Here is a 12,066-nt window from a genome sequence, read left to right on the forward strand (position 1 = left end):
CATTTAAAAGGTGAACATATATGTAAAAAAATATGAACATAAACCTTTAAGAAAAAAAAATTATGTATAAACAGATTTAATTAATATTTCATGAACAACACTACATATTTACATTATGAATATTTGAAATTATATATGAACATATAAAATATTATTATGAATATAATGCATTTAATTATGAACATAAAAATTTAAAGAAATAAAAAATAATATGATTATGAAACATATGCATTATAAGTATTAAATGTTCATTTTTTTTACGTGTTCATTTTCTATTATTAAATGTTCATTTTTTTTCATGTTCATATTTTTTTACTAAATGTTCATTTTGTAGAGCGTAGTGTTGAATTTATTTATTTATTTATTTATTTTTTTTTTTTTTATGTTGTTGCACCTATCTAAGGTGCACAAGACTAATTCCCATATCAACATTTTAGATGTATAAAAAATCAGGCCAGACCTATGCATAAAATCTTGTACCCAAACCTATAAAATAATGTTAGACTTATCGGACTAAAGTGGGCTTTTCAGTCTATTTTGGACCAGGCTCGAGTTTTGAACTACGAAGTATAGAAATCTAGATGCTACCGTGTGATATAATGTTGCATTAGTCTCAATTTATACTACATAACTATAATTTTTTCCATGGTTTAACTAGTACATAAGTATTGAATATATTTATGTTTAAGGTTAAATTTGCATTGACGAATGTCCTAATTAAAGTAGCGTTCAATTATTTATAAACAAAGGAATTATCAATTTTCTGCAGTATTTTTTTTAAAAAAAAATACCATGACCAACAAAATCAAATACTAAATCCTCTTCAATTCATCACTAAGCTTTGTTCAAGGCATACTTTCTATATACATCAATAACAATATTTATACCTTTATTTAATTTGCACCCCCAAAAAAATAACCATATACCTCTATTAAAAAAAAAAATTACAGAATTCAAAGATAAATATGTTCAAAGTTGTGCATTAACAAGTTACAAATAATGTTATAATGTTTTAAAACAATTTAAAGAAAGTGATTCAAAAATATAATTTGTCACATTTTAGATACTATATATAGAGCATTGAAGTTCATAGAATTGTAAGTATGTAACGTCAGAAAATATAAAGGATTCATTACAATTTGATTCAATAAGTATGCAATGGGATTATTAATTTCTCTTAAATTTGATTCAATAAGTATGTAATGAGATCATTAATTTTTGTTGACATGTTTGCTGATTTAAGACAAAGGTGGTCATGAAAATGACAACCTAATTTAGTAAATTCGACATTTATTCGTAGTAAGAATTATGTGTCCGATAAGCTTGTATTCTCATTTATGAAACAATATATGTTGGATTCTCCTACACCAAAAATGGGAAAGACTGAAGATAGCTTTTGTTACTTAATAGCTAGAAGTTAGAGTATATAAAAAGAAAGAAAATTTGTTAGTTGGAAAATGTCCATGCAAAAAACATAGGCATGTTTTTATATTTAATTAAGATAAAACTTTTTTTTTATTATTATTTTTTTTATACGAAAATTAAGGATATAACTAAAAAGGCGGTTTAAGTATAACAATTAAGCGACTTAGTTAAATTAAGTATATAACTAAAAGGTTTAAGTATTACAAATAAGCGAGCTAACTGAGACGGGTCTAATCAAATATTATTTGTCTCCCAAGGCCCTTAAGACATGATGATTAAGGATGAATTATATGTTTCCGGGCACTATTTATGACTCCCAAAGCCCTTTGAGAACCTTGAAAGTACTTGGATGCATAATCTCTCCAAGTGAAAAAAAATGATATATAGATGAAAATATGAAGGCTATAATACACGAAATCGGAGCGATTTAGGAGGTGTCAGGACACGATGTCGGAATTTCACGGAACATTACGGGATGCATCCAGGGGTCACATGATATTGTTTCGACCCATGTATGACCATTATCCAGCTACGTACAGGCCACATGAAAGCTTATAGCCAATACAAGAGGCGTGTACGAAAACGAGTAAATTGACCGTTTTAAGGCAAATTGGATGGTTCCACTCACCCAATTGGACTCTCGGAGGGTATTAGGGACCATGGTAAACATCTCGACAGTTTTTATTTGCGGGCGAAAAAAGGTAAAAAAATTCCAAAATTGAAGGCTATTATTCACGTTTTTTGAGGAATTTTTTAGGTTACGGGGTCTGGTGGCGAAAAGTCTTTACACCCTAGGGAATACATCTTAGGGTCATATAATGACGTTTGGAACCATATATGACCATTATATGTTGTCAACAATGTCCGTGGTAGGCTTAAGTTCACGAAATCGGTGCAAGTTTAGAACGGGTAAATTGACCGTTTTAAGGCATATTGGATGGTTCCACCCACCCAATTGGACTCCCGGAGGATATTAGGGACCATGGTAAACATCTCGCAAATTTTTATTTCCGGGCGAAAAAAGGTCAAAAAATTCCAAAATTGAAGGCTATTATCCACGCTTTTTGAGGAATTTATGAGGTTACGAGGTCCGGTGGCGAAAAGTCTTTAGACCCTAGGGGATACATCTTAGGGTCATATAATGACGTTTGGAACCATATATGGCCATTATATGTTGTCAAAAATGTCCGTGTTAGGCTTAAGTTCACAAAATCGGTGCAAGTTTGAAACGGGTAAATTGACCATTTTAAGGCATATTGGATGGTTCCACCCACCCAATTGGACTCCCGGAGAATATTAGGGACTATAGTAAACAACTCAGCAATTTTTATTTCCGGGCGAAAAAAGGTTAAAAAATTCCAAAATTGAAGGCTATTATCCACGCTTTTTGAGGAATTGATGAGGTTACGGGGTCCGGTGGCGAAAAATCTTGAGACCTCAAGGGATAAATCTTAGGGTCATATAATGTCATTTGGAACCATATATGACCATTATATGTTATCATAAATGTCCATGGTAGGCTTGAGTTCACGAAATCGTTGCAAATTTAGCACATACTCTCTCCGTTTTTTTTTTATGCATCACTTTGACAATTGCACTATTCACATACCATGGTTGACTTAATTTTTTCACCTCTAAATGAATAAATGTTTTATATATCACTAGATTCGTCATAATGTCTAGTTTCATAATATAATTTTGTTACAATTTTTACTAATACACAATTAAAGATGTTTATGTCAAAGTAGTGTCTCAGCAAATGTGGCGGTCAAACTGATGCATAGAAAAAAAACAGAGGGAGTACCAATTTTATTTTATTTATTACCTTTTTTTAGCCTACTAGCATTTGAATATTAAAAATTTATGTGCGTATATATAATTATATATACTAGTCCGGAGTAGATTATTTCGTTAGCTATAAAACGAACTTTGTACTTATATTTATTTTGTACTTTAAAAAAAAAAAAAACACACAAATTCTAACATTTTGCTTGCTTAATTGTAAGTGACATTAACTTTAAACCGTCTCTAAAAGTATTTTGCTTAGCTAGTTAGCTTCCTATTTTAGAAGGCTCAAATCTTAAAAGGAACAAAAGACATTAAAAAAAGAAAATAAGTTGTTATGGGACAACATAAATCATTTATTAAACTTGAAATATTACTTTATGTTTGTACTCGTATTTAATATACCTCTATTTATTAAATTTTATTTGTATGGTATTTCCATCTTTATTATGCGTGCGTGCTCACTTCTTCAATCTGTATTCTTTCCATTGCCTACCCTATAAAAAGGAGCTTTCTAAAGTCCCACTAAATTCATAAATAAGGGTAAAATTGTAATTATACTCGTGATGAAATGTTTTGTAGACTTCTTTGAGTAAAAACTTAAATGTCATACGTAATTTATCTCAACTCCATGCTCATGTTTTGTGGCACTAACTCAAATAATGATTTTGCTTCTCGGATTTTGGAAATTGAGAGCAATAAAAGTACTTTATAGTTTAAACAATGTGCTCGTTTTTTTTATTATTTTATTTTTTATTGTAAAGAGGCAAATTAAATATAATTGCACTGATGTAGCTAGTGTTGCTATGTAAAGAGGCAAAGACCGACCTCAATATCGGTATAAATTTTATAGTGGTGAATTAAAATATAGCTATCAATCTATCATAATAATTTAATGATTATGCAATTTATAATTGAATTATTTTTCTTCAAGTAATAAAATATACTTCGTATTTCTTAAGTTTTGATATAAAATAGTATTAACTATATTTTTTTATTTGTCTAAATTTTAGTTACATTTATGTAATTTTAATTTTATATATTTTTTTTCTTATAAAAAAAAATAATCAATATTTTTTTGAATTTTTTTTTCTTTGATTAAATTTTCAGAAATTATATTTGCGTTATAGATATTAAAAGACTAACTAGGTCCATCTTATAATATTAAAAAATGAACCGATCATATTGCTTTATCATTAAAATACTGTCATAGACATATTTCAAACGACTGCTATAAAAAAATGCATCCAGTTTTAACAAAGCTCATCCTTAATTACTTTAATAATGCAATTAATCTCGTCAAGGTCTCTCTTTGACCAATATTACCATAATGCTGGGAAAAATAAAAATTAGTGTGATCATAACATAAATTACATTTATATCATCCCATTTATTAACATAGAAAGTAATCAATTGTTTATATTTAAATATCAATATATAGACCATTTTTCCACGTGCCGTATCCCTATAGGCTCTGTAAGTGATTCAGTATCACTCTGATATCTCAATGTGTTCACATATGACAAGCATGCTAAGCCATTGGATGCATTAGAGATCAACAGTCACAATTCTTCAATCCTAACACAACAGATAAATACCTCTATATATCTTCTGCCTTAAGCTGAAAGGAGAGAAATTAAAAGAGCATAGTAGAAACCAACTCTTGAAACCAACCCAAACTTTCTCCCTTTTGCTCCTTCTCTTCCTCCCTCTCTTACCCCTTTACACCATCTTTGATGGATTTTGAGGCAAATTTTAGGGAAAAGTTTTCCCCTAATCCCTCATTATTCATTCCTCAAAATAATCACTCAAACCCAAGAGATGATCAATTCACCTTAGAGAATGCTTTGCTATCAAAGGGTGGTACCAATTTCCTCCAAGATCTTCATCACCCCCTTGAGAATTTCGATCTCAACCTCGATCTCCATGGATCATCCCCAAACCAAAATACCTTTTACCCCATTCATCAACAAAATTGTTTGGAGTCCTATGATAATTCTCCTTTTGAGTGTGTACCAAATTTTGATTTCTATGAGACTAAACCCTTTATGGATCATGCAACAACTAATGTTGCATTGGTTCCTCTCATAGACAACATCAATCAAAATGAAGGGGGAATTGGTGTCTTAGGGCATTCTCCTATAATCACCCCCATGAACATGATAAGTCCTAATGCTCAAAGCTATAACCCTTTTAGCTACTATGAGTATTTAGGGCCAACAAATTATCGGCCTTCAGATGAAGTCTCATGCACAACTCCGGTGACCACAACCACCTTGGTTTCGGACCGTCTCTCTACGACACCCGTGGTGAGAAAAGGAGGAAGGGAGCAACGCAAAAAGAAGTCTACTCCAGTCAAGGGCCAATGGTCTAAGGAAGAGGATGAGTTAGTAGCAATCACATTTTTTATGTTTTTTGTTTTTTTTTTGTTTTTGTTTTTGTTTTTTTTTTTTTATACACGCATATATTTTGAAACAAATGTGCATTTTTTTTTATTCAATTGTTATAAGCATAATTTATTTATTTTTTAAAAAAAAATTACTTTTGATTATCGTTCAAAAAAAAAATTACGTTAATTACTTTTACGGAAAAAAATATACGTACTCGATTTAAAAAGTTCACATCTATTATTCTCAGTTTAATAAAATTGTCTTACGATTTTTCGCATGTATATAGCTTTTATTTTACGAAATGAATACGAATTTTAAACTCTATACATTCTTTCTTGGTACGAGTATTAATTTTATTTAATTTATTTATTTATTTTTTTTTTTTATCATTTTTAATGAATTTTTATGCATGCAAATGTAGCCTCTTAGTTGAGTTGGTGGACCGCTATGGCATTAAGAAATGGTCTCAGATTGCTCAATTGCTCCATGGGAGAGTAGGAAAACAATGTCGCGAGAGATGGCATAATCATTTAAAACCAGATATTAAGGTAAATTAATTCCTCACCATTTATTTTACTAAAAATTAATTAATCATTTATTACGTACTATTATTTTATATTTTTTGAATGTATGCTAAATTTGTTGCCTCCTACATAAGATGTCGCCTTTTATTTAGTCCAACAAACGTTACAAACCCATAAAAAAAAATAAGTGCAAGTGTCAAAAATGGTATCCTAGGGAACTTAGGGAATTAAGATTTTACTATATAGAGCATAGAAGAGGAAAACAGTTTGAATATACATGCAATAAATCTATGCATGCTATGTTTACAACCTTGCATTTTGGTATTTAGTAAAACATTTTAAATGCACAATTCATAATGTAATCCAATTAGAGGCCGGAAATTATTCAAATATTGCCAAGTGTCGACTTACTGATAATAAAATGTAAAACCTGAAAAGTTGTTTTAAAAAAAAATTATTAAAAAAAACGTGAATTATCCTTCCTCATTATTGTTATTACAGCCTAAGACTAGCATATTATTCATGATCCGAGTCATCCTTTAATTTACATTTAATGAAAAATAATTATAAAAGTTACCTTAAATAAAAACAAATTTGGACCGTTGAATGATATAGATCTTAAGGTTAAATGTAACAACACAATAATAATTTATACCATATTTTTTGATACTTTCTTTTTCTTTTTTTAGTTGACAAGTTTTTTTATCGCATTTGTCAATGTAAAAGTTCAACAATTTATGGCTTCAAAAAGTAAAAATTACGAAAATATACATTATCGACTTCAAAAAGTAAAAATTACGTAAATATGCATTATTGTGACGATTACAAGATCTCACATGAAATTTAAAATGCACACATCATCATGTAATCCAATTAGAGGCCAGAAATTATTCATATACTGCCAAGTGTCAACTTACTGATAATAAAATGTATAAATTGAAAAGTGTTATACAATTTTATTTTATTTTTTTTTAAAAAAAAACATGAACTATCCTTCCTCATTATTGTTATTACAGCCTAAGACTTGGCATATTATTCATGAGCCGAGTCATCCTTTACATAATTACATTTAATGAAAAATAATTATAAAAGTTACCTTAAAATAAAAACAAATATGGACCGTTGAATGATATAGATCTTAAGGTTAAATGTAACAGCACAATAATAAATTAAATAATACTTTTGATACTTTTTTTAGTTGACATGTTTTTTTTTAATCGCATTTGTCAATGTACAACTTCAACAATTTATGACTTCAAAAAGTAAAAATTTACGAAAATTAATATTATGAAAATATACATTATTGTGACAATTTTACGATCTCACATGAAATTTTTAAATGCACACATCATCATGTGAACCAATTAGTGGCTGGTTTCTACCTTAATATTGCCAAGTGTGAACTTATTGATAATATAATGTAAAAGTTAAATAATTTCATTCTTACAAACAAGCAAAAAAAATATAAAGAAAAAATTTAAAAATAAATATTGAAAAAACGTGAACTACACTTCCTTATTATTATTATTTTTACATCCTAAGACTGCCATATTATTTATGAACCTAGTCTTCCTTTACATTTAATGAAAAAATAATCATAAAAGTTACCTTAAAATACAAACAAATTTGGATCGTTACATGATATAGATCTTAAGGCTAAATGTAAATATGTAAATGCACAATAATAAATTTATCCATTTTTTTTGTATAGTAACGTACTTTCTCATTCTTTTATATTTGACACGTTTCTATTGTCACAAGCTCAACGATTTATGTTTTTTGTCATCAATGCACGACTACGTTCTATCATTTCTAAATACAAAAAAATTGTCAAATTAGAGTTTGTAATTATGTCAAAAGTCAAAACATATTAACAAAAATTAACGAAAGAAGTTATAGTTTTCACCAAAACAAAATGTATTATAAATATTGACAAAATTATAATACAAACGTGATTTGATATTTAAATTGTTCTCTCTATATTATAATTACAAGTTCTAACACATCTTTTTGATACACTAATAAAAGAAGTAATTAGAAAAGGTAAACTAACGAATTAATCTATATAATTTAACCGTAAAAATAAATTAAAAAAAAAAGGATTAGGTACTATTTCATACCATATGCCCGTAATATTTTAACCAAATAAATTGGTATAAATCGTCGAAATGATTTTTATTATTATAATTTTATTTTAAGAATTATTTATAATTTTTATTATTATCACGGATTATTATTATTATTATTATTATAAAAAGGAATTTATTATAAACTCAAAAGATTATAATTATTATTATTAATATTATTATACCCGTAAATGGAATTAAAAAAAACGAAAGCATTTTAGTTTCCAATACTAACAGCCGACTTTTGACTGGTTTTGCCAACCACATGTATTTCCGTCGAGCTAGCTAAAAGCATTTTAATTTTTTGTAGTATTCCTACCATTTATTTTTCCTCTAAAGCTTATTTTTCTAAGACACATCATACTTAAGAGCAATAACAAAAATGCAAGTACATATATTATTCAAATTTAAATGTGCCCTTACAAAACGATATAGAAAAAATGTGCCCTTACAAAACGATATAAAATACTTCTACTTAATTTAAATGGCAAAAGTTGACAAGCTTTTAAGTTGGCATTTAAAGCAAACAAACAAACCCATTCCAAGAGACATAAACATTGATTCACCATACTTAGCAAGATAAGGAAACATGATAGTTTTCACCCCAAAAACATATAACCCTATATTTTGGAAATAATAATGATCATATCGATCTAATATTATAGCATATAAATATATGATGACATAATTTTAAACGACTATTATAATATAGTAGTTGGACCATTCACATACTTTTTTGTGATACGATCTTAGATTCTTAGTAAGGTATACAATTCAGTTAAATATAGAGCCGGTAATCCTGACCCGACCCGAAAAATCCGACCCGTGACCTGAAATTGACCTGAACACAAAGATGATCCGATTTGACTATACTCGACCCGAAGTGGAGTTGACCCGGACTTGACCCGATACTGAAATTGACCCGACCCGAACCAACCCGACCCGAAGTTGGACATATTTTGTACTAGTTGGACCATTCACATACTTTTTTGTGACATAATTTGCCATGTTTCTTATTAAACATTATTCACAATATATACAGAGAGATTTTGGTTTGGCCTAAGGTTAACAAATTAATTACATAAATAAACTTACAGAATTTTATACTCCAACAATAGTTTTAAAAAACGTAACATCTTTTTCTGGACATCCTAAAGTAACACACGTGAATATTAATTTTGTACAGAAAGACGGGTGGAGAGAAGATGAAGACAGGATCCTGATCAATGCCCATACAGAGATAGGCAACAAATGGGCTGAAATTGCAAAGCTGCTACCAGGAAGGACTGAAAACTCCATCAAAAACCATTGGAATGCAACCAAAAGAAGGCAATTTTCCAAGAGAAAATGCAAGACTAAGAACCCAAATCACAGTTTTCTGTTGGAAGACTACATCAAAGGCTTAACTCTTGAAAAAATCAATGCTGGTTGTAGGAAGAAGCCACTTGCTTATCCCAATCCTCCTGCTGTTAATTCTGAATCACCAAATGATCACCCAACTGGCGGGTCCTCGAACTCGAGCTTGGGTGAGCTAGTGCAGCCAGAGTATGACTTCAGTGAAGTTCCTGACTTCAACTTTGATGCTCAGATGTTTGAGGAGAGCAGCATTGACTCCCTGCTTGACTATGGATCACCCGGCGACAACCGTGGCAGTGATGGGCAGGGCTTGGCTGAGATTGTGAATGGATCTCAGGGTCATTTTGGTCCAAATGTGATGCAGCATGGTGTGAAGATGGAGTTTGATTTGGTGGACATGATTAATCAGGTTAATCTCTAAATGAAGTGAGTATGTTATATTATTAAGGGTTGTTTTTGTCAAAAAAAAATAGTATTAAAACTTTTTATTTTTATAAGTATTTTCTAGAATTTTGTGGTGTTGATGATCACCATGTATTAAGGGATAGTCTTGTTGACTGGTATTGTGTTGTTTTGTGTGGGAAACTTTTATAAATTGTTGGTTGTTATTTCTGTTATATGGTTCTTGAATCTTGACTGTAGCTGTCTTGAAAAATATCATATATAATATTGTTAAAGATTATTGTTGTGAATTTGTGATGCAGTCTATGAAATAAGAGTAGTAATGGGATACTTTTTCGGTTATATTAATTATCGTTTAAGGTTATGCACAAGTTTTTAGAAGATGTTAGCTATTGCATTGGTATTTAAAATTGACACAACAGAGTAAATTAGTACTTTAAACTAACAAATATGAGTAACACTTTTAAGAGACTAGGATTCTTTCTTTTAAGACTGCACTAAATCCAGTTAATACAATTAAACCTTTTGTTTCAACACACTTGAATACACTTGTATACTAAATTCCCTCTTTGAATTAGCCTTTCCCATGTTATTATTACTTGACCAAGTCACGTTAATTTATCAGTCAAAAATGTAAAATGTGGCACTAATTGCATATTAATTAAGTTAAATAAATAAGTTAACTTTGTTATGCTCTATTCCCCCAACTTAATAGCGAGTCAAAGTGCCTCATTCACAGCCAAGATAGGAGCACTAATTAGCCAATTAAAGACAGAAATCCGCAGAATTAGATGCTCAATAAATCATCTTCATTATCCTTTTTGGTGCTAAGGATAATGGGATATGGGCTTATTGCCTATATAGTATATACCTCTAAGAGATAGTTTGTTTCGAGCTCTTTAGGAAAGGGTAGGGTAATCAACTGAGCCGATTTCCTTTCATGTTTGTTAGGCCAATTCAATAATTCTCTTTAATCTCTCTATACCCCCAAAGTCCTCTACACTCATTCTCCACCCACCCCCCCCCCCCCCCCCCCCACCCCTCCCACACCCTCTTGGGTTTCATATTCCCTTTTGCTACTCTACCCCATAGCCACTTTGACCACCACGGGCACCACCTTGACAAGGCCTAAGCAAATACGGCTTGAATTAGAGAAGAATTGGAATATTAAGATTTTAAGCTATTTGTTTACCACTATAATTTCTTCTTTAAACCATGTGTCCAAAGGTACGTAGCAAGTAAAAGATGAAGGAACTAAAATTTAACTAGTATACAGAGTACTATAGTAGTACGACTGTACGAGAATTTTTTTCATACTAATTTGTAAAATCATCATAATGAAGAGCGTCTTGCAGTCTTTCTTTCCAAAAAAAAAAAAAGTGTGTGTCATGTAGTCTTATACGAAGTATGTTTGTTACTCGTATTTCTTGTATTACGTAGTTTGTTAACCAACTGCCCAGTGCCTCTTACAGATAACTAGCACCCAAAAATTTGAAAGCCCCTAAACCATACCAACCTAGCCCAAATTGTGCTTCCTGCAATCCTGCCCCCTGTGGTCTGGACATCTAGGCGTCTAGCGTCCAGTACCTCAAACTTAGGGAACAAAGATTATAGTCCCAGTTTCAGGGAAGAACAACCTGATGACAGGGGTAAGAACAGCCTAATGACAGGGTAAGAGCAGCCTAATGACAGTAGTTGGTTAGCCCTGTAAACTCGTTGTACCTTGCAAGGTGCGACCAATGCTATTTTTTTCCCTGCTGATTTGCTCAAATATACAATACTCAGAACTACATGCATGTAGAAAATAGTCCCTCTTTTGGTCTATCTGACTCCACGAACAAGAGATGGTAAATAAAACTAACATGCAATACCTCAAATCTTAAAACAAAATACAAATTGGGGTAAATATATTACAGGCATATACACGAGTACACAACTTCAGGCCTTCAGATAATACACGTTCCAATAACCTGATTAGGTTTTGATTTGCATTAAGTGTAACATACGGTCTATGTCTTTTTCTGTTGTCATGATAGTGATACAAATATTAATTAAAAC

General features: G+C 30.6%; 1 protein-coding gene across 1 annotated transcript; it reads left to right on the top strand.

Annotated features, from left to right (window-relative positions):
- Nucleotides 1–4,946: 4,946 nt before the first annotated feature.
- On the top strand, nt 4,947–10,027 carry LOC145597174 (transcription factor MYB98-like). Its single transcript, XM_081653330.1, has 3 exons — nt 4,947–5,596; nt 6,022–6,148; nt 9,437–10,027. The coding sequence occupies exons 1-3, from the start codon at nt 4,947–4,949 to the stop codon at nt 10,025–10,027; spliced, it is 1,368 nt and encodes a 455-aa protein (XP_081509456.1).
- The last annotated feature ends 2,039 nt before the right edge of the window (nt 10,028–12,066 follow it).

This window comes from Chenopodium album, chromosome 20 (assembly GCF_948465745.1).
Source record: "Chenopodium album chromosome 20, dcCheAlbu1.1, whole genome shotgun sequence".
NCBI lineage: Eukaryota > Viridiplantae > Streptophyta > Magnoliopsida > Caryophyllales > Amaranthaceae > Chenopodium > Chenopodium album.